This window comes from Phocoena sinus, chromosome 8, assembly GCF_008692025.1.
Source record: "Phocoena sinus isolate mPhoSin1 chromosome 8, mPhoSin1.pri, whole genome shotgun sequence".
NCBI classification, from domain to species: domain Eukaryota; kingdom Metazoa; phylum Chordata; class Mammalia; order Artiodactyla; family Phocoenidae; genus Phocoena; species Phocoena sinus.
Genome location: NC_045770.1, coordinates 101,094,082 through 101,117,961, shown reverse-complemented (window position 1 = coordinate 101,117,961; position 23,880 = coordinate 101,094,082). Strand labels below are relative to the sequence as shown.

Sequence of the window (23,880 nt, the reverse complement as noted above, 5' to 3'; positions counted from 1 at the left end):
TTGATTTGATTCAGAGTGGAGATGAGTTTTCTCCCCTTTGGGCTGAAAGCGGTGGACAGTGTGTGGTTTGCTGCCCTCCTGTGGCAGAGAAGGGGTAAAAGGCTGTCGCTCCCCTTCAGACGCTACGGTGAGCCTACATTTGTTGGACAGTTAGGGAGCTGCCCCCTGGCAACGTGGGGGGCGGGAGAGACCCACGGTGGTCTCCACATATGGGATCCCAGGCTAGTGGAGTGACCGTTCACTGAACCGAGGTCCGAGGGCAACAACACGCGCCTGGGCTCACGCAGAGGGGCTGGGGACCCTTCCCTAAGCGGGCTGCCCGACCGAAGAGGGCAGGTGGCCCGAGCTGAGGCCCCAGCGGCCCCTGGTGACTAGATCCACTTCTCTCGTGAACAGAAACGAGAAGCGCAAAACCAGCCTCTGCTCCCCGCTCCTCCCTTCTCCCTTCTCCACTCGGGGATGGTTACTTCCGCAAAAGTCTCTCCCTTCCCAACCCCTAATGTAGTCCTGCTCTGCCTCCTGTCAGGGGCCGAACTGTGTCCCCTCAGAATCCCTATGTTGAAGCCCTAAGCCCCAGGTATTTGGTGACAGGGCCTTTGAAGAGGTGAAAATGAGGCCGTTAGGTGGCCCTGATCCCACGTGGCTGGTGTCCTTAGAAGAGGAGAAGATTTGGCCACAGACTCGTATAAAGAACAGGCTGCGCTCAAGCCAGAGAGAGCGACCTCAGGAGAAGCTACCCTGCCGACACCTGCACCTGGGGCTTCCCGCCTCTGGAACGTCTGTCGTGTGAGCCACCGCATGTGCAGCCCTAGCAAACGAATACACCTGCTAACAAAGTACTTATTTCTAAAGGACGATTGCTGCATCTGAGGTGTTCAAGGACGGAACCACATGGACTCCCTCCTGGGCCTGGCCACATGGCCTCTATTTGTCCAGAGGATCTGGAGATAAACACTGAGCAGCTGTCCTTTGTTTTCATTTAATGTTCATAGTGACCTATTCTATAGATGACAAAATTCTCAGAAGTTAACCTGCCCCGGGTCACCCAGGTCGTGGGGAGAAGCAGGATCCATTCTGCCTCCAAGCGCCACCTCTCTCTCCCTCTCTCGGGCTCAGGGCAGCTGACACGGGCACGGGGAAGGTCAGGGGACAGGGGCCCGGACTGCGTGACTGTCTCGTGCGATGGACGGCCAGCGCGAGAAGCTGGATCCATAAGCCGTGCTGATTCCTGCAATGGTGGTTTGGCTTCTTCCTTAACCCATCCCGAAAAAACTCAATTCCTCTGACAACTCTCGAGTATTCTCCATGAGGCAGGCAGTCTTATCACATCCACACACCACACTTATGCTGAAAGCTCTCTTTAACGAGTTTACCTGTCTGAACTGACAGACCAAGGGAGTTCGTGTACATTCTGGTCTTTGTCAACGGTGACTCCTAACCACGCTGTTATTCTTTCAAAATACATTTTATTAGTGGCACATGGAATTTAAAGTGAAGCAATTTCTTTCCAGAGAGAAGGTAACCCCTGACAGACTAAAAAATTGAGCAGATATGTCACAGCAAAAATACCATTCCCAGTGTAAAGAGGTCAATAGGAATACTCTCCACCAAGGAAATGCCTTTCTTCACCGTGCTGACCACAGTGGACACTTGGTTCAGCTGGGGGAACCCACAGCACTGGACAGTCACGGACGCCATTAAGTCAGGGTCATCTCGACACTGACTGGCCCTTCCCTGTCGTAGCAGAGGCGGAGAGGTCACGACCTCCATCGCTCATCATGGGGACCCGGGGGTCTGGGAGGCGGAGGATGGCTGGGGGGAAACACGAGGTGAGCAGGCTCGCGTGTGAGCCTGAGAAAACCCTCAGACTTGGAGGGCCTCCAGAGTCTCCATGACGACCCTTCATCAGCAGATTAGAGCCACGGGTTACCAGAGGGTCCTTTTAGAGCATCTGGAAACACGCCTATGTTAGTAAGTCAGAGAAGATCTGCACTTTCTGAAAAAAATCAGTTTCTCGGGGCTTCCCTGGTGGCGCAGTGGTTGAGAGGCCGCCTGCGCGATGCAGGGGACACGGGTTCGTGCCCCGGTCCGGGAGGATCCCACATGTCGCGGAGCGGCTGGGCCCGTGAGCCATGGTCGCTGAGCCTGCGCATCCGGAGCCTGTGCTCCGCAAGGGGAGGGGCCACGACGGTGAGAGGACGGCGCACCGCAAAAAAAAAAAAAAAAAAAAAAAAAAAATCAGTTTCTCTCTCAGAGATTCTTTTACCTAATGTTCTTCTGTCTCAGAACGAGCTCTGCAATGTTCACGCGCATCACTCCCCAATCCGTTAGCTCTGCCGCCCTGTCTCCCCTTCACTGTCCCCCCACCTCATCCCAGCACTGGGTCCTGCCCCAGAGCGCTGCTCTCCTCCGGGCCCCCCGCACCCTCGCGCCTACAGCCTCTGTCACTGCAGTGGGTCCCCCAGTTCCAAAAGGCACTCCCTGCACTGAGGCTGTTTCTGTCCTGTTAAGATCATGCTGTTTCTTCTTTCTAACCTCAGATGATGGGGAGTATTCACGAGGAAGGCTCAGCGAGTTTGTCATCTTCACTAGTCTTATTTGATCCTAACATGGGCATGTCGCACATCACTTCGGAATCTGTCCCCAACCAAACACTGATCAAGGCAACAAAACGAGTGACAGACTGCAGAATTTTCCATTTCTAGATCTAATTGATTAAGCTAAGTCTTAGCTTCTAGAATACAGCTTCCGGGGACTTAGGGCAGGTCAGTGATGCTGGTGTCGCCAAGATCAATTCCAGAGTACAGCTTGCCGTCCTTTGCGGCCCCCCAGGGCATGGATGTGGAGGTCCACTTCACCGCCCAGTCTCCTGCTTTGTTGACCAAGATGACACCACCTACACCTTTGACCTTTGACTTCATATAACCCAACGACGCGTCAGCGGCCTCTTCTAACGTCTTTCCTGAAAGCAATGAGAGGTTGAGAAACAACACAAGTTACTGAAAGGAATCTGATGGGAAAATTATTTACAGTATGAAAAACCAAAGCGTCTTAACGAAGATTCCTAGTGAGTGATTTCTATTTCAACGTCTCAGACAAGGACTCTCACCCTACAAGGCCCTCCCTGCGCTGGATGAAGCTGCCTTTTCTCCCACACGCAGGCTCAGAGCCTCTCTACCGCCCCCAGGAGGCAGAAGGCAACCAGTATTCCAAATGCTCTTCTTTCCTGACCCTAACAGAAGGGGCGTTAACCTGAAAGCAACGTCTGCAGCAAACAAGAAAGGGTTTCCCAACCCTCTCCGTCGATTTATAAACAGCTCCTATCCCCTAACAGTCAGGCGGCACGGCCTTGTTCCACGTACCCTGCTCCACGTGGAAGAGGGTGAGTCGGGCCAGATTCACCTTCAGGATGCTCTCTCCGTGCCCTGTTGTTGAAACGGCTCCAATATCATTGTCAGCATAACCTCCAGATCCTGCTCAAGGAAGGGAATTGTTTCTAACTGAGCGGCAACCGTCAAGAAATTCAAACACTTATTACGAGTCCAACGCTACATAAATATTAAAGGTCAAGGTGCACCGGTGAGCGCCGTGTAAATAATACCCTGAGATGGGGATGGAGGGCATGTCGGGGAGGCAGGCCTAGCCTTCCCAGGGCAGCGACACCAGGGCAGCCCCTCCTCTGCCCCCAGCACATCCACCCAGCGCACAGGGTAAGACATATACACCCCTCCCCTCCCCCCACCACCAGGAATTAAGCCAATGTGCTCCGAGGTTAACGCGAGGAACACTTTGACGTGCAGTATTCCGTAGCGGCGGTGTGTCACCCTCATGCCACTCAGATCTAACAACTGCAAACTTAAATTCTCAGCTTTCTTAGTTTGCTCATTGGAGCCCATGCCTGGGAAAAGGCTTCGTGTACTTAACCCTTTGGGAATAGTCTGCAGCTCCTGAAACGGATCAGAGAGAAGACAGAGGCACCGGGGGTGCTGCGGCGGCTTCAGTACCCCAGCTCCACCTCCCTCCCGAGTCCTCCACGCCCTCCCCAAAAACACAGCACCTAGGAAACAGGTGCCTGCTGGACACGCCACCTTCTGCACGTGCCCTGGGCGACCCCCTCCGACCCACCGCCACTCCCAGAAATTCTAAAGCTGCCACCAGGAGGAGGAGGAAATGACGGAAGAAAGAAGTGGGCGTGGGGGTGAGGCGAAGACCGGAGAAAGAGGACGAGAGGACGGGGGAGGGCAGGGGCAGGGGCAGTGATCATCCGTCCATCCCACCTATACACGGCGTGTCCCCGACGCGGCCCAGCATCTTGTTGACGATGCCCCCCGTTGAGGTCGCGTAAGCCACATTTCCTCGGCAGTCCATGGCAACGGCACCCACGGTCCCCAAGTTTCTGCCAAAAAACCAACAAAGAGTGGCTGAAGATGAGAGACACTCCCACAGGTGACAGGGTAGCTTAATACACTTCTATGTTAATGGCACATGGGACACACTTTGATTCCAGCATTCCCCACTCATGGAAACGGCAAAGAAAGCCTGTTTGCATTACATTCTACACGTCAGTTAGACTGCTGGACATACCTTTAGCCCTCAGCTCTAAGGGTCCATCCAATCCCAGCACCACCATTTTCTAGCTGGGTGATTGAGTTAAGTTTTACCGCGCCTCATTTTTCCCATCTATAAAATGGGGATACAAATAACTGAGCGCATCTCAGACTTTCGTGTGCATCAGCATCCCTTGGATCCTCAGCACCTCCATCCAGAGACCCCGAGTTGGCAGGTACAGGATGGGACCCAACATCGTGTACTTCTGACAACCACCTGGGTGACGCTGCTGCCGCCTGTCCGCACACCCCTTTGCCCGTTTCATGGGGCTTGCTATGAAGACGAAATAAGTTGACATTTTCTCTAACATTTTATTATAAATTTGCAAGTCAAAAAAGTTGAAGCAATTGTACGCTAACAGCCGTACACCCACCACCCCGGTTCTACAGTGAACTATATCTTAGGCACTGTTCTAAATGCTGGGACACAGCAGAGAACTAAATGGACAAAGAACCTTCTCCCACGGAGCTTGCATTTGGGGCACAGGGTGATGGAGCAATAAACAATGTCAGGCTTTACTGAACAGCAATAAACTATAGCCTATAGCAGCACGTGCGACACGTGATGGTGGAGCGGTGCTGCTTTCTAAGGGCCTCTCTGAAGGACCGAGGGTAAGCCATGCTGATTGCTGGGGAAGAACATTGCTGAAGCAGGACGTGCTTGCCAAGTTCAAGGAACTTCAAGGAGGCCACTGTGGTTGGAGAGAAGAAAGCCAGGGAGAGTGTACAGCAGGGTCAGAGGGACGGCCAGCAGGCAGACCATGAGGCTTTGACAAATGGGGTGACTGTACATCCTGGTTTCCCAGGACCGCCCTGACTTATGCCTGTTGTCCCGGCTTAATGAATAGTGCCCCTTTTACTCTCAAAGCTAAGTTCCAGTTTGAATACTGAATCACATGGTCATCCTACTTACAGGCCATTGGAAGGGCGTTTAGTCTGAGTGAGGTGGGAAGACGCTGGAGAGTTTGAACCGAGAAGTGTCACGAGATGAGTTGAGTTTAAAAAATAACCATTCTTACCACCACGCCCATCACCGGCACGGCTAACATGAAACAGACACGGCATCAAGGATGGGCACAGAGGTGCGGGGACCACGACCCTCACTCACTGCTGCTGGGCATGTGGGCTGGCAAGGCCACTTTGGGAGGCCACCCACGGGGTCTCCTAAAGCCGACTCAGCCATTTTATGCCCACATTTCTGTCCAACAGAAACGTGGAGGTAAGTTCACCACGAAGGTGTACAGAATGTTCACGGCACCACTACTTGTAATAACAGCGAACTGCAAATGACACAAACATCTACCCAAGTAAATGACTTGTGATACACTATGCTTCAGTGAAGGTGGACTCTGCTACACACGACAGATCTCAGAAACGTAAGAAGAGGCACCCAGAAAAGCACGTACTACACAGTCCCACTCAGATAAAGTTCCAAAACAGGCACCACTAGCCCACGGTGCTGGAAGCCGGGCAGGCGGTTTCCTTGCGGGGAGGGCAGTGACGGAGGGGGGTGTGTGTCGGGCTGTGTGCTGATTACATGTGTGTCCACCCCGTGAAAGCGCATCCAGGGCTCCAGATAGGATCTATGCATCCGGAATGTGTGCTATACTTCTACAGAGAGTCATCTTAGGGAAACCGTTCCGGCCATTGTGTGTGGACTGAGGGAGATGAGAGAGGAAACAGAGACCCCTTAAGAGGCTTGAGAGGCAGTGGTTTGTGTCGGGGTGTTTCCAGAGGAGAGGGTGGGAAGGAGGCTGGACCTGGGACATTTTGAAGGCAGAGCTGACAGAATTTGCAGGTGGAACGGATGTGAGAGAGAGAAATCTAAGGCAGAAACTGAAAGGATGCAAGAAACACTTATTGAAAGGTGGAAGACTGGGAAGACGTTTTTTGCTTTGTGGTGTGTGTGGAGTGGGGTTGGGTAGGGAAACAAGTTTAGTTTTGGACAAAAGCTTGAGGTACCTGTTGGGCAATCACATGGAGAGGCTAAATTGCAGCTAGAGATGTAGCCTGGCATTCAAAGGACTAGAAAGAGAAAGCTGGTATCCTATTAGAAGGAAACGGGAACCCTATCTCCTATCACTCACAAAAGCCAACCCAGATAGCTAAGGACCTAAATATAAAACACAAAATTCTTCAAGGAAATCTAGGCAGCTGTATGTCTCAGGGTGGGGATGGCTCCTAAGTTTCTGGTCTTACAAACTACACAAGAAGAGGGAGAGTACTACTGATCACAAAAAAAACGTTCAAATGGCAAAAATACCGTAAGCAAAGTAAAAGCAAATAAAAACAACAGATTTGGGAATTTTGTTTTTAGCAGAGAAGACAGCCTTAAGATTGATAAGAAGAGGACAAAACAACTAAAGAGAAAAAATGATCACAGGACAAAAACAGGCAAATTCCCGGAAAAGAATGACCCATAAACAAATGCAAAGTATCCAAGCTGGTGGTTGTCAGGGAGGAGCAACAGCAGTGACGCGAGCCCCTCCCGCCACATAAGGAAAGAGGTGCCCTGTCACTGCTGGTGGCAGCCCCCCAACACGTACAAGGAAGGGGTTGAGGCAAAAATACAAAGGCAAATGGAGGCCCACACACATGCAATATTTAGAAATAATAAAGATGTTCTATCCTCTTACCGTGATAAATGTATCTTGAGAAATACTGTAAAGCTATGGTTTTCATTTGACTGGAAGCTGACAAACTACCAATGATGACAATTTATTAACATGCACATTTGCGTCCTTTGTTGATCAGCTGGTGATGGCTGGATGAGTGGGGAACAAACCACACACGGACACATATACAATCATAAATTATTATGTATTTATTCCATAAAATTAATTTTCATTGCCTTCATCTCAAGGGGCATTGATCACGTTCTTATGATCAACATTTCCATGTAACACGCATTCTACTGGCAATGTGACAACACAACTTTTCTTTTCTTTTTTTTTTTTGCGGTACGCGGGCCTCTCACTGTTGCAGCCTCTCCCGTTGCGGAGCACAGGCTCCGGACGCGCAGGCTCAGTGGCCATGGCTCACGGGCCCAGCCGCTCCGCGGCATGTGGGATCCTCCCGGACCGGGGCACGAACCCGTGTCTCCTTCATCGGCAGGCGGACTCTCAACCACTGCGCCACCAGGGAAGCCCAACACAACTTTTCTTGAGCGATGTAGTTCTTAGGAAGTTTTTTTTTTTTTTTTGCGGTACGCGGGCCTCTCACTGTTGTGGCCTCTCCCGTTGCGGAGCACAGGCTCCGGACGCGCAGGCTCAGCGGCCATGGCTCATGGGCCCAGCTGCTCCGCGGCATGTGGGATCTTCCCGGACCGGGGCACGAACCCGTGTCCTCTGCATCGGCAGGCGGACTCTCAACCACTGCGCCACCAGCGAAGCCCTTAGGAAGTTTTTAATTAATTTTAACTTGGAGAAGCTTCACTCTGCTGAGGCAGTAACATTGGAACTATATGTAAAACTCTTAAAGCAATACTTAGATTTGGAAATGAATGTTGATTTTTACATTACCACACTCAAATGTTACACGGGGTTACGTTTGATAAACTGTTATCACAGAAGATTTTACTCAATATTTTAATTTGATCATTTAAATCACAATCACTTACTATAGTCATTTTTGTCATCTCTTAAGCAGTGTTTAAATCAATGCAGAGTATCTTAAATTCTTCTTTCAAATTTCATTGCTGGTATATTACAAAGAAAACGGAAGATAGCAGTACGTTGCTCGATTTTGTTCAAATCTCTCTACAAATGATACTTATACTTCGATATATAATGAACAGAAAAACAGCCTCTAAAGAAACTGGTTTCAGGATCCTTTGTACATGACTCTTCTTCAAGTCAGGCAAATCTTTTTGTTTCCTTTGTTTCAATTTCCTTATATTTTCTGCAGATGTCACTTTTCTTGCATATTTCCCATGCACTTTTGGCTTTGTTTCTCTAAATTTAAAAAAAAAAAACATTTTTAATCCTTTAAAAAATGTTAATAGCCAAACTTAGATTTTTTTTTAAAGCTTCTGTTAAGCTTATCAATGGAGAGGAATAGTTCAGACTAAGTCACTGTAAATAGTGCAAATTCAAAATTAATGTCACTTTCTGTCAAAGTCCGTGATTTGTTCTTTAAGGAACTTCTGCAATTTTTGCTGAACTCTTCTTATCTAAATTCGATTTCATTACTTCAACAGCATTTAGTTGGAATTCCCCCCCACGTCTCTCTGAGGTCTGTTATAAGGTCAGATGTGAGTCTAATTAAGCTGTTCCACCTTCGGCCACATCTAGAGTATCTTGCAGTGGACCCTCTACTGTCTCACAGCATCACCAGTATTGGCGCAGCTGAGGGCATGTCTCCTAGAAACAAGCTCACGGTGAGCTGGCCGTGTCACACAGGATACTTCTGGACTCTTGGCCAAAGTTCGTGCTTACGTACCTTTTATTCACCTACCATGTTAGCTCCATTATCACGGGCTTCCCTTTTAAATGTTAGTTTTTCAACATGTTTTCTGATCATGGTACACTCTAGCTGAACTGAGTTTTTAAAACTTCATTATGATTTCATGTCTTGCTTAGATACTTATCATTAGGTTTTTTTTCCTAATTACGTTTTGGCATTTTATCAAAACTTGAAATAATTTTTATTAACCCTAGAAATTTCCCATTGTTTTCCGTAAACGTTGTGTTGATGGGGTCATGAAAAGTACCATTACACTTGTCCAGATATTATTATTCTTTCAAGAACATTACATCTATGTTTTCTATCTGTGTCTTTTCTGGTTATCAACTGTTTATTGTTTATTCAGCCTTTTCCCAGCGCTTCTAATAATTGCACGTGTCCTTTTTTTGGTGTATGATTACACCAAATTGCTTTATGATTAGCAATTAAATCTTCCTTTAGTAAAGAACATGAAGTTGTCGGGATTTCATCTGAATTGTTCAAGTTGTGGATTTGGTGAGAATACTATTCCTACTAATTTTCATTGTTTTTTTTTTTTTTTTTTTTTTTTTTTTGTGGTACGCAGGCCTCTCACTGTTGTGGCCTCTCCTGTTGCGGAGCACAGGCTCCAGACGCGCAGGCCCAGTGGCCACGGGTCACGGGCCCAGCCGCTCCGCGGCATGTGGGATCCTCCCAGACCGGGGCACGAACCCGCATCCCCTGCATCGGCAGGCGGACTCTCAACCACTGTGCCACCAGGGAAGCCCCATTGTTTTGATAAGTAATTAAATCTTCATTGAACAAAGAATCTGTAATGTTCTCTTTGTGAATTTTATGTGGGTCATCCTGGAAGAAGACTGCTTACTTTTTTTTTCTCTAATTTTTATTCATTTATTTATTTTTTGGCTGCATTGGGTCTTTGTTGTTGCTCGTGGGCTTTCTTAGTTGCAGCGAGCAGGGCTTCTCTTCATTTCGGTGCACAGGCTTCTCATTGTGGTGGCTCCTCTCGGTCTGGAGCACAGGCTCTAGGCACATGGGCTTTGGTAGTTGTGGCGTGCAGGTTCAGCAGGTGTGGCTCGCGGGCTCTAGAGCTCAGGCTCGGTAGTTGTGGCATGTGGGCTTAGTTGCTCCGCGGCATGTGGGATCTTCCCAGACCAGGGATTGAACCTGTGTCCCCTGCGTTGGCAGGTGGATTCTTTACCACTGGGCCACCAGGGAAGTCTAAGAGTGCTTACTTTTAAAGCAGACTGTTTCTTTGAAGATCTTTTACTTCTTTTCTTCCTTTTAGCTTTTTTTTCTTTTGTGAATTCCACTTTAGTATTCTTTTTCTATCAAAATCTTGACTTGTACACATTTTCAGTAATCTAGGAATTAGAAAGTGAAATGTAACTATACCGAGAGTGTACAAAGTTAGAATATATTTTCATCAAAGTTAAGGGCAAATGCCCCCAAAAAGAATAAAAGTAATTTGCAGATATAATTTCAAAAGTTAGTTTTTTCCTAAAATTTACAAAATTATTAATATGAAAGTCTAAACATCAACTATAATTAATGAATATAACATCTTAAATAAAAATTACTTTAAAATTTCAACATTTAAAAAAGTTTAACTCAACCTTAAGTATTTTTATAAGAATAAAACCATTCATAAGTCTAATATTCAGTGTCCATTTAGTTGCCAGCATAAAAAATTGGTTCCTCATGCAGGTTCTGTCTATACCTGTGATGTCCAATACAGCAGCCACTGTCTGCATGTGGCTGAGCACTGGAAATGCAGGCAGTCTACAGTGAGACGTGCGGTCAGTGTAAAATACACGGCAGATTTGGAAGATCTAGCATGAAAAGATGTAAAGTATCTCATAAATAAATTCTTACACTGATTACATGTTGAAATGATAATATTTGGGGTACTGGGTTAAATATATTATTAATTTCACTCATTTCTTTTTACTTTTTTTTTAATGTGGCTACTAGAAAATGTTAAATTACATATATGGCTCTCAGATTTCTATTGGACAGTGCTGGTCTAGACCTACATATCTACAAATTTAAGAGTAACAGGAATCAGCCCTCATGTGCCAGTCTTGCAGATACCGTACTAATTCATGAATAACTCTAGAACCACAAACTGAAACATGCAGAAAGAAAAAGGACACTGTGCACTACTGGGAAACAACACTTCCTTATGCAAGAATTTGTTTGACAAACTATTGTCTTTTTCTCTTACCTAAGTCCTTCTGCTGTTCAAGTCTTCCCCACACTCCAAAACAGGGTCTATTTCTGAGGTCAGCAGTGGCATATTCCACAAACCTTTTGACTCAGGTGGTCTTTACTTCCAAGACATAGAGCAAGAGATGCAGAGAAGCACTTCCCTGGGGGCTGAATGATATTTGTCACAAGAGTGGATGATGAGGGCTATGGGTAATGCTGTGTCACTGCTGAGTGACAGAGATGCCCCATGGATCTGCAATACACCAACTGTTTTGTGTAACTGTGATATGAGGGTCATCTAAAGTGCAGGGCCCAGGGCAGGAGCCCCTCTTCCTTATATCGAAGAGCAGTACTGGCTGGTGGAGATGTGTGTTGTTGCAGAATTTTTGGAAAGCAATGTGGCAACATCTATTAAAATGTACACGAACCACTGATAAAGCAACCCCATTCCTGTGACTTTAGCCTATAGACACAACAGCACACTCTGTAAAGATTATCAACAGCTACCAACATATGGCCAATCTTGTAAAACAAATTCCTAACCTGGGGACACACTAGAATTACCTGGGGAACTTTTTTCTAATGGACTTGCCTGGCCTCTCCACCTCAGCTCTACTCAATTCGATTTTTTTTTTTGGCCATGCCATGCGTCATGCGGGATCTTAGTTCCTCAACCAGGGATCGAACCCACGCCCCCTGCAGTGGAAGCCTGGAGTCTTAACCGCTGGACCACGTGGGAAGTCCCTAAATTAGATTCTGTAGGGAAAGTGCTCAGACATGTAGATTTTGAAAAAGCTCCCTAAGTGATACGAAAGTATACCTCTGGTTAAACATTACAAATCTAAAAGGGTATGTGGAGTTAATAGATTATATTCCATTATAAACCTCCAGGCCACATTCAAATTTTATTTTTCAAATTTTGCTTTAAATTAAGGGTCCTTTTATTTGGTATTTTTGAATTGGTAACACAGAAAACCATAATTCAGAACACGTGATGAATTCACTTATAAGGGCTGTACTGATTTCTCTGCCCTGTGAAAGGGCGCCTAAGTAAGTTCATAGGGTGGTCTACATCACAGAGAACCTGTGCAGTGTACCGAAGATAACAAACTGATCAAGAAGTATGCAGGTAATTAATACCTTTACGCACGGCATTCACCTATTAAATCATGCTGGAGAAGGAACTCTTAGCTGAATCTGAGTTACTATTCATAGCAGTAATAAGTGAGGTTAAATTTCAGAGTCAAAAGAGCAGTTTTTCCATTACTTAGTGTGAACTATTTTGTACAAAAACTGAAACGACCAAGTGATGTTTGACTTATTTAAGAAACGTGGATAAGCAGACATGAGTCCCACTTTCACGTGTGAATAACTCGCAAAAATGTGAGCCACAGATGATACTTACTTTTGGTAGTCTGATTTCTGAAGCTTTTCGTTTTCCAGACGCTTTTTGTTTCTTTCTGTAACCAGCTGTTCTCCAGGAATTGTTGGAATCCCACTGGCTGCTGCAAATTTTGCTGCACCTCGGTCAGTCAGAAAGCAGTGGGGTGTCTTGAGCCAAAAAGAAATGGGAAAATAGTTAGTTTTGTGAAAAAGTTAAAATCTTTTCAACGGTTCCTACTGTGTGGAAATCATTATTCTCTCTGGGTACAGAGCCTCAAAAATGCAAATTCCACTGGCTTGCTTTCCTGAATGATGAAAAAAGCCGAGCTCTCCGAGTTTTTGTATTTTCAGAAAAACCCAGATGATGGAATATTACTAGGAATCCAACTTACATATGATCTTAAGTTTAGAGAATTTAATCCATTTTTATTTCATACATGCTATTTATTTATCTACATATCTATGTATGTAGGTATATATTTATTTGCTGCACCACACAGCTTGCAGGATCTTAGTTTCCCAACCAGGGATCAAACCTGGGCCCCCTGCAGTGGAAGCATGGAGTCCTAACCACTGGATCGCCAGGGAATTCCCCCACACGTGCTATTTAAACAGTTGGTCTGTTCAGTGTGTGTGTGTTGTGTTCCATGTGTTGAAAGCAGGCTGAAGAAAATACAGGAAGATAACATGAAAACATGAAGATAATGTGAAATGTCATCACTGGTTAAGTGACCATGAGTCAAATTACATCAACAGGGTCAGAGTCTTGGTTTCCTTGAGACACTTAAATAACATTGTTTTTGTTCTTTCAATTTCAGGAGAACAGCGATCTCAAGTATTTCCCTACAAGTCCGAACCCTTGTAGTCACTGAAGTGCAGCAGTGACAATTCCTTGGGAAAACGGTGCTTTAGTCCCACATACCTTTTCCATAACAAGGCGCGCGACTTTAATGGGATTTGCGACACAGCGGACTGCAGACACCGCTCCTGCAGACAGGTCTTTCCCATTCATGATACTTGCATCCATTTCAACTTCACCATTTTCGTTCAAGACAGATCCACAACCTAAAATCAAAAAGAAGCCGAAAAGCAAGAATTAAGAATTTAGAGATGGCTTCAGAGTTTCCCCTAAGCTGCCTACTTTAATTCATCCTCTGCTCCATTGTCAAAGGAACGTTTTTAAAAACACAGACCTGGCTTGATACCCCATGACCTACACAATAAACGGTATGAAGCCCTTCCTGATCTGGCCTCTGACTTACTTTTCCAGCTTCATCTCTTCTCCTTGGCAACATTTTACTGAAATATTAGGTTTCCCTGAATGTACCATTAGCTCTCATTACTCTGTTCTCTTTACCACTAGCAACTTTTCTCCAACTTTCTCTGCCTAGATAATACTTGTAAGCCTAGCTATTCTTTTTTTTTTCTTTTTTTTTGCGGTACGCGGGCCTCTCACTGTTACGGCCTCTCCCGTTGCGGAGCACAGGCTCCGGACGCGCAGGCTCAGCGGCCATGGCTCACGGGCCCAGCCGCTCCGCGGCACGTGGGATCCTCCCGGATCGGGGCACGAACCCGTGTCTCCTGCATCGGCAGGCGGACTCTCAACCACTGCGCCACCAGGGAAGCCCCCTAGCTATTCTTAAACTCTATGTGACTCAGTTTCCTCAGAGGGATAAGAACAAAGGGATAAGAACAAACCTCAAGAATATTTAAAGGAGTATAAAGATATCCAGCAACTAACAAGTGTTTGGTATCTAATAAGAAATTATCAGGCTCACGAAGAAACAGGAAAATATGACCCATAATGAGGAGGAACAACAAATAGCAACAGACTCAGAAATGACATAAATGATAGAATTATTAGACAAAAATGTTAAAACGCCTGTCATATGTACCAGAACATGGAAGAAAATATGATAAGGACCCAGAGAGAACTCCTAGAAACGAAAAAAGAAGTCTGAAATGAAAAATACACTGGATAGGATTAACACCAAATTAGACACTGCACAAAAGATGAATGAACTTGAAGACACAGCAAACAGAAAGACTGAAAAAAAAATTGAACAGAGTTTATCACTGAGCTCAGGGACAGTTTCAAGCAGCCAGTATATGTGTAATTGGAGTCCCCAAAAGGAGAGGTGAGATAGAGGTACAAAAAAAATATTTAAGGAAATGATGAATTTTCAAATTTGGTGAATACTATAAATTCACAGATCCGAAAACCACAGCAAACTCCAAGGAAAAGAAACATGGACAAAACTACACACAGGCACATCATGATCAAACAGCTTAGTGCTAATGAGAAAGAGAAAATCTTAAAAGCAGCCAGAGAAAGACACATTAGGTACAGAGGAAAAAAGAAAAACGATAGCATACTTCTTGTCAGAAACAATGCAAACCGGAAGACAGAGGAGCAAGATCTCTGAAGCCCTCAAAGAAAAAAAACCTGTCAAGTTGGAATTCTACACCCAGTGAAAGCATCTTACAAAAACCCAAAACAAACACGTTTATAGACATAACAAAAGTTTAAAAAAAGTCATCAATAGCAGATGTGCAATATAAGAAATGTTAAAGGAAGTCTTTCAGGCAGAAGGAAAATGATAGCAAAGAGCAATCAGGATTCCCCCAAAGAATGAACACTGGATATGGCTAATATGTGGATAAACAGAAATACCTTTTCCCTTTATTTTTACAATATCTTTAAAATATAACTGTTTAAAGGAAAAATAACAGTGCATTAGGCAACTTATACACATAAGTAAAACATATGACAACAGTAGTACAAAGGCTAGGAAAGGGGAAACAGGTGTATGCTGTAAAAGGTTCTTATATTACGCATGAAGTGTGATATTACTTAAGGTAGACTGTGACAAGTGAGAGAGATATACTATAAACCCTAAAACAACCTTAAAAAAAGAAGTCGAGCTACTAGGCCAACAAAGGAGATAACATGGAATTATGAACATTCAATTATTCCAAAAGAAGGCAGAAAAAAGCAGAAAAAGAGGAAACAGGGAACGATGAATAGAAAACAAACAGCAAGATGACAAAGTTATGCCTAACCATATTCATGATCACATTAAATGTAAATGGTCTAAACACCCCAATAAAAAGCAGAGATTGTCAGGACTTCCCTGGTGGTCCAGTGGTAAAGAATCTGCCTTACAACGCAGGGGACGCGGTTCGATCCCTGGTCAGGGAACTAAGATCCCTGAGAAGAGAAAACCCACAAGCCAAAACTAGAGAGAAGCCTGCACACCACGACGACGAGCCCGCGTGCTGCAACGAAAGATCCTGCATGCCTCAGTGAAGATCCTGAGTGCCGCAACTAAGACCCGATGCAGCCAAAAATAAATAACAAAATAAATAAATAAAAAATAAATAAATCTTAAAAAAAACAGAGATTGTCAAATTGCACAAAAAGATAGGACACAATTACATGCTGCCAATAAAAAAATCCACTTTAAATATAAAGATGCAAATAGGTTAAAAGTAAAAATGGACAAATTATACCATGCCAAAATGAATCAAATGAATACTGGAGGCAAAGTATACTTCACAATAAGGAACATTAAATAATAATAAGGACATTAAATAATGATATAGGGGTCAGTTCACCAGAAGACAACAATCTATATTGTAAACAACAGTTTCGAAATACATGAAGCAAACACTGACAGAACTCAAAGGAGAGATAGACGAATCCAGTTACAATTAAAGACTTCAATACTCCTCTCTCGTTAATCAGAAATGGACAATCAAGATACAGAAGGTATGAACATTACCAATGAACTTGACCTTATTGAGATTTATAGATCTTTCCATCCAACAAGAGCAGAGTACATAGTCTTTTTAAGTGCAAATGGCCAAGGTAGAACACATTCTGAGCCAAAAACCAAACCTTACGAAGTTTAAAAGAATACAAATCACACAAAGTATGTCCTCTGATCATAACAGAATTAAACTAAAAATCATTAACAGAGAGGTATTTAGAAAATCCACAAATATTTGGAAATTAAGCATCACACTTCTAACTAACCCATGATTCAGTGAGGAAGTCACAAGGAAAATGAGAACACATTTTGAACAGAATGAAAATTAAGGCAACCTGTAAAAACATGTAAAAATCAAAGCAGTGCTAGAGTAAAATTTTAAACATTAAATGCTTGTATTAGAAAAGAATAGTCTCAAATTAATGATCTAACAGGAAAAGAACAGTAAATTATTTCCAAAGCAAGCTGGATGAATAAAGGAAACAATAAAGATAAGTCAATGAAATTCAGAACAGAAAAAGAACAAAAGAAAAAACAGAAAAAGGGGCTTCCCTGGTGGCACAGTGGCTAAGAATCTGCCTGCCAATGCAGAGGACGTGGGTTCGATCCCTGGTCCTGGAAGATCCCACATACCGCAGAGCAACTAAACCCATGCACCACAGCTACTGAGCCTGTGCTCTAGAGCCTGCGAGCCACAACTACTGAGCCCATGTGCTGCAACTACTGAAGCCCAAGTGCCTAGAGCCCGTGCTCTGCAACAAGAGAAGCCACCGCAACGAAAAGCCTGCGTACTGCAACAAAGAGTAGCCCCTGCTTGCTGCAACTAGAGAAAGCCCATGCAGCAACAAAGACCCAACGCAGCCGCAAACAAACAAATAAATAAGAAAAGAAAAAAACAGAAAAATTCACCAAATCCACCCCCCGAAACTAAAACTAGTTCTCTGAAAAGAACAATAAACTTGATAAACTCTAGACTGACAAAGAAAAAAAAGACACGTTACAAAACTCAGGAATGAAAGAGGGGACCTCTCTACAGACCATAGAGACATCAAAAGCATAACACAGAAATGTTGCAAATTCAGCAACTTAAACCAAATAGAAACATTTCTTGAAGGACAACTGACAAAACTCACTCAAAGAAGAAATAGATAACCTGAATAGTGCCATGCCTATTAAAGAATTTCTTAGAAATTAGAAAGAATTTCTTAGAAACTTTCCATCAAAACAAACAAAAAACCAATCTACCAAATATTTACAAAGAAATAATAGCAACCTTATACAAACTTCGAGAAAAACAGAAGAGGGAACACTTGCCAATTCATCATATGAAGCCAGCATCACCTTCATTTCAAAACCAGACAGATGTTATAAGAAAATAAAACTATAGACCCGTATCTCTCATAAACATTGATGCAAAATCTCAAGAAAACACCATCGAATCAAACCCAGCATTCACATATGTAAAAAATAACATGTCACAACAAAGTGGTGTTAATCCCAGAGAAGAAAACCTGGCTCAAAATTCAAAAATCAATCAGTCAATATTCACCATATCAAAAGACAAAAGAAAAACCACATGGTCATCTCAATAGATGCAGCAAAAGGATTTGATAAAACTCAACATCCACAGATGATTAAAAATCTCAAAAAAGTAAGAATAAGGGAACTTCTCAACCTGGTAAAGGGCACCTATAAAACCCTACCACCAACATCATACTTAACGGTGAAAGACAGTGCCTTCCCCCTAAGACTGGGAAAAATGCAAGAATTTCTGCTCTAACCACCCCTATTCAACATAATATTGGATGGCCCAGCCAATGTTAGAAAAGAAAGAAAAGGCATAAAGTTTGGAAAAGAAGAAATAAAATAGTCTCTATTTGCAGCTGACATTACTAAAAGTTACAGTAAGCAAGACAGTGTGGTGTTGGTGAAAGAATTTGACAAATAGATCAATGGAACAGAATAGAAAGTCCAAAACAGATCCACATAAATATATAAACTGATCTTTGACAAAGGAGGTGTGATACTTTGATTTATCATAATTACATATTTTGGTCTTCATCCAGGTACGGTTCACAGCTGCCAAACCCTTTGGAATTTCCTAAGGGATTAGAACAATGGGAGCATCTTTTGTTATAATATTTGGTCTTTTGCCCTCAGTTCCTGAAACCACTTCAGATCCGTACAGGTGACCTGGGTGTCCTGTTACTCATAACAAGCAGTTTTCAACCAAAACCAAATTTATGTTAATGAGGTTAACTTTTGAAAACCCCCTAAAGGTGGGGGGGGGGGCTGGTTGCCACTGGAACCAACCAGGATTAAAGGGCTGGAACTTTTAGTCCCACCCCCTGATTTCTGGGGAGGGGAGGACTGGAGATTGAATCAATCACCAACTGCCAAGGATTTCATCGATGATGCCTAAGTAATGAAGCCACATTTTGTGTAAGTGTTGAAGAGCACAGAACAGAGGCAAGGGGACAGAACAATTACTAAACATCTGCTGACTAACTGGTTAAGATTTCCTGAAATTCTTTTCTCTGACAGATGTCAGGTAGGTGGTGTAATTCCCTAGAAGCGTCTTAATCCCTAGATCTTAGGTTTTCTACTTCAAAATAAAAAGGAAATGAGTGTCTTCCAGCACGTTACTTAAACTTTTTGTGCCTTAGTTTTCTCATCTGAGAAATGAGCGTAATAATAATTACACCTGACTCATAGGACTATGTGCAGATTAAATGAGTTAATCATGCAAGTTTCTTAGACCACTGTTTGGTACATAGTAGACACTCGTGGTAGCTATGATGATTATTACTCTAAAAAAGGACTGATTTGAGTGAAAGAAGCCAAACACAAAAGAATACACTGTTTGTGACTGCATTTATATGAAATTCTAGAGAATGCAAATTTATGACAAAAACAGATCAGTGGATGCCTGGTGCTGGGGCTGGGAGGGGGGATTAACTGCAAAGTGGCAGGAAGGAATGTTTGGGGGAGATGGAAATTTATTTTTTTATTTATTTTTATTTATTCATTTTTTGCAGTACGCAGGCCTCTCACTGTTGTGGCCTCTCCCGTGGCGGGGCACAGGCTCCGGACGCGCAGGCTCAGCGGCCACGGCTCACGGGCCCAGCCGCTCCGCGGCACGTGGGATCTTCCTGGACCGGGGCACGAACCCGTGTCCCCTGCATCGGCAGGCGGACTCTCAACCGCTGCGCCACCGGGGAAGCCCCCGGGTAAGGCCCCGGGTGATGGAAATTTTAACATCTTGGTTGTAGTGTGGTCACACAGGTATGTACATTTTTCAAAACTTAAAATGGGTACAGTTTATGGTACGCAGTAAAGAAAGGGCACGTGTGGGACTGGGGATCAGAGTAGCAAGCTGCCTTTGAGAAGGCAAAAGCACTAGTGAAGCACATTACAGCTCTGGGCGTCTCCCAAGCAGGGCTACCATTTGAGTTAGATGTGTCTGTGACCCTGGTAGGTATAGGGCAGGTGCTGTGGCAGAGAAAGCAGAAGCGGAGAGTGCTCCTGGGATTTGGTCTCAGCTCTGGAAGGGGGCAGGAACCCCACGTACTTCCCCTAGAGCAACAGCTCCTAGCAGTGGTGTACACAGAGCTCCAGGTGGAGCCTCTCAGGAGGGATGAACTGCAGCGGTCAGCGGGCTGAACTCAGAGCCCTTTGGCTGGTTACTACTCCTGGTCCCTGGCCGTTAACCCCTTGCACTGACAGCTGGGCTGTTCTAAAGAGATTAACCCTATGGCTCTGACAACAGGAAGCTGAAGGGTGGATGATTAACGAGTGGGCCTTTGTGGGGTCAGGATGTGTGGAGGTGACATTTGGGTTTGCCTGCAAGAGCCTGAGGCAATCCTCACTGTCGTCCATGTCCTGGCTCATAAGGCACTGACACCCCCTGGCAATCAGGGAGCTGATGCCCTAGCTTGGGTTCAATCCCTAGCAACTGACCCTTCAGTAGATACAGCGGATTGGATGCATGGAAAGAGTGGCCACCACAGAGCTCGGGTGGGATGGCATATTGCCAAAGATGTCGCGTTGCCCTTGAAACACAGTGACTGGGTTAATGCAATCAGCATGTCCTGTGTGTTCTAAACAATGCCCATGGCAACTGCCAAAGGAGTCTGGGGCCACCCACCAGAGCTCCTAACTGGTAAGGGATTGGCAAACCGACTATACTGGCCTCCTCCCTCTGAGACAGGGCTCTAACGTTCCCTGGTTTGTGTGGTCTCCACATCTGGCTTAACCCAAGCTTTCCCCTGTCCCCATGCAAACAGGCCGCCACTGTTAGGGGATTAGAGAAGCTAAGTACCATGTAGGGGTACCCTCATCAAATAGATAGTGACTGGGGTCACATTTCAAAGACTGGATTGTGATATGCAAGGCTGGGGAAAAGAACATGGCACTGAATGCAGGTTCCATCTCCTCTATAACCCACAAGCAGCAGGGCTGAGAGAAAGGACAAATGGAATGTTAAAGCAGTACCTTAAATTACTAACAGATAAAGCCACTGTGGCTGGGTGTACTAAAGTACTGTCCGAGGCTTTCACACATCTGAATGATCAATGAGTAGGGCTGTTGCCCCACGTCCCAGACTGGGGACCCCTACGGAAGCACCGATACCAAAAAGGTATGTCAGGAAACAGCCGTTGCCCTGACTTTTACCATGGATCAACGTGCTACGTGCTACCAAACTGCATCACACCTGGGAAAGGAGATTATCTACTGGAATTTGCACTGGGACACTCTACCAGGATGGGTGAGGGGGAACTACTCCATCTCCACTGGGTTCCTGTTGTCCTGCCACAAGCTGGGCCTGCTGAAATGCATTATACCTGGAATGGAATGCGCACCACTGGAAAAGAGGAGAAGGTGAGGGTTCTGGTCTCATGTATCCTGCCACCAGTCCATCTCCTCAAGCCTGACAGCACTACCTCCCCTGGCTAACATGTACGGTATATAAAACCAGGTCAAATTCCTAAGGCTGCTGACCTCCCTCTCAAGGCCAGGTGGGCACGTTCTGTTTCCCACTGGAATGATCTTTTGGCTGCTGTCTTTGAGCCCGCCATTGGCCTGCAGCACATGACAGCACACATAGAGCCTCCTACTAAATGTACTCACCAAGCCTTGAATGACAGCCAACAAAGCCCGTTCTTCCAGCACACTGAAATGTCTCTAATGAGACAAGCTCTCCTCCAAAACAGAAAGACCTTGGCCATTATTACTGCCTTGCAAAGAGGCACCTAGGCCATTATCCAAACAGGATGTTGTGTGCTCATACCCGATGAGTCTGTTAATGTGTTGCCTTTATTAAATCACAGGACACAAGTGAACGCTCTTGAGTGATCTGGCTCCCAGCCTAGGGGACTTAGTAACAATGGTCTGAATCACGAGGCTCTCAGTGGAGAAAGGTATCCGTGGTCTGGGGAATTATTGGCTCAACCCGTGTTTTCTTCTGTATGTGCCTGATGCTGTGGCATCTGTCTCCAATGCAGCCAGACAGCCGCCAAATGAGCCACCCGTTATTGCCCGCCCAGGGCACACTGTGGAAGAGAAAGTGTGTGAGACGGTAAGAGCCGGTCGCGAGGGGTGGAGCGCTGGGGCAATCGGAGTCCCCTCACCCCTTCCTCTTTCCTTGGAGTGCGCTCTCTGCTTGTCTTCTTGCACCAGAAGCTGCCCAGGACACAGCCTTGAGATGTGGTGTTGAGACCATCTGGACGGTATATGTGACTGAGCCCAGATAAGGCCACTATATAAACTTTTAAGATTCTGGTGGGCATGGACAGAGGTCTATTTATCCTGCAAGGCAAGCCTCTTGTGTAAGTTCCCATGCTTATTAAACCTGCCACCTACCAATCTGGAGAGATCTGCCTTTTCCTGTGGTCTCTCCCTGCCCTCCGTGTATGGGGGACTGATTCAAATTACACCCTGAAGCTCCCAAGGTTGCCACCCAACAGTAGTCTACCCTTTTCCCCCACAAAAAGATGTAATAAAAAGAAGCCTCTTGGGGCTTCCTTGGTGGCACAGTGGTTGAGAGTCCGCCTGCCGATGCAGGGGACACGGGTTCGTGCCCCGATCCGGGAAGATCCCACATGCCGCGGAGCGGCTGGGCCCGTGAGCCAAGGCCGCTGAGCCTGCGCGTCTGGAGCCTGTGCTCCGCAACGGGAGAGGCCACAACAGTGAGAGGCCCACATACCGCAAAAAAACCACAGAAAACCAAAAAGAGCCTCTTGGTATGTGAATTCTAGAAAGCAGATTAAAGAAAAAAGGGGGAATAATGAATTTTAAAATTCTTTAGAGCAACTTGGTCAACAGGTAAAGAGAGAAAAACTAAATCTTTTCAGCATATTAGATTTTACCATAAAGCTGAAGAGATTCATTGACACTTTAGAGAGGTTCTATTTATCTGGGGGTAGAAGCTTAACCCGGTTTGGCATCAGTTACCAGCTGCAGTGCAAATTTACCTGCGTTGAACTCGGGATCATCTTCCAGGACGGTCACGGCTCCTTCCACAGCGTCAACTGCACTCCCTCCCTCCTTGAGGATGTTGTAACCCACGGTGGCGGCTTTGACAATGCCCTGGCGTACCCGCTCCTTGCGGTCCTTGGAGATATTGCTGGCTCCGCCACCGTGGACCACGACGACGGCGGGGTTCATGGCGACGGATTCTAGGGATCAGGAAGACGAAAGCGTCCTTTCAAGCGGGTCCAAGAGAACCGCACGGGGCTTAAGTCTCCCGTTGGGGACAAGGTCCAGTTTCTACGCAGGGAGGGGAAAGCCCTCAGAATTTACAGCCTCAGGCAAATTCCTGAGACCCAGGGAATACGGAGGACAGAGGCGGCTGGGTTTGAACTTTGCAAGTAAAGCCCAGAGCGCCCGTCCCCGGCCCAGGGCACCTGCTGACTTCGCGGGGGCGGTAGGATGCTCTGCGCCCCAGAGCCCGCGCCCCCTCCTCGCCCACTGACATCGGGCTTCCGTTTCCCCGGGGAACCCCGGTTCCTGTCCCGTGCTGGGCCCCCGGCCGGGATGGCATCTGGGGTCGCAGCTCCAGCCTTCCTCCCCGGCCCCACGTCGGGCCTCGGTTTCCCTCGGTTTGCAGGGGCGGCCTGAGGGCTGGATCTCGCCAGTGCCCTCCCGCCTCCAGCCCCCGGCACCGGGGAGTGTGCCTTTCGGGGTCTCGGGTGGCGACTCTCTCAGGACCGTCGACTTACCGAGGACGCCGCAGGAGGCGGACGCCGGGGCTTCGGGCTTGGCCAAGCCTCCCGGTCGGCCTCGGAACCTGCACAGTCCAGTCTCTCCAGTCGAAGCCGCTCTGGAAACCGCTGTGCCCGCAACCTCTCTGCCAGCAACGGCTCCGCGCCTGCGCACGAGGGCGGGGCAGCGCGCCGCGGAGAATTACCGTAAAGCCCCAACGCGCCGCCGCGGCGCAACCCCTCTGCCGGCCTGGCCACTGC

General features: G+C 46.1%; 1 protein-coding gene across 1 annotated transcript; it reads right to left on the bottom strand.

The window, feature by feature from the left end:
• Positions 1 to 1,446: 1,446 nt before the first annotated feature.
• ASRGL1 (asparaginase and isoaspartyl peptidase 1) lies at positions 1,447 to 23,880 on the bottom strand. Its single transcript, XM_032641090.1, has 7 exons — positions 23,638 to 23,880; positions 22,891 to 23,094; positions 13,567 to 13,709; positions 12,667 to 12,812; positions 4,278 to 4,396; positions 3,363 to 3,473; positions 1,447 to 2,962 (listed from the first exon to the last, which is right to left on the bottom strand). The coding sequence occupies exons 2-7, from the start codon at positions 23,081 to 23,083 to the stop codon at positions 2,757 to 2,759; spliced, it is 918 nt and encodes a 305-aa protein (XP_032496981.1). The 5' UTR covers positions 23,084 to 23,094; positions 23,638 to 23,880; the 3' UTR covers positions 1,447 to 2,756.

Excerpts from the sequence above, each read along its gene's own strand:
- ASRGL1 (XM_032641090.1), bottom strand. The coding sequence starts at position 23,083 with ATGAACCCCGCCGTCGTCGTGGTCCACGGTGGCGGAGCCAGCAATATC. Across the intron at positions 12,813-13,566 it reads CGCGCCTTGTTATGGAAAAG|ACACCCCACTGCTTTCTGAC; the intron begins GTATGTGGGACT and ends TTTTGGCTCAAG. Across the intron at positions 3,474-4,277 it reads CGGGGACACGCCGTGTATAG|GATCTGGAGGTTATGCTGAC; the intron begins GTGGGATGGACG and ends TTCCTTGAGCAG.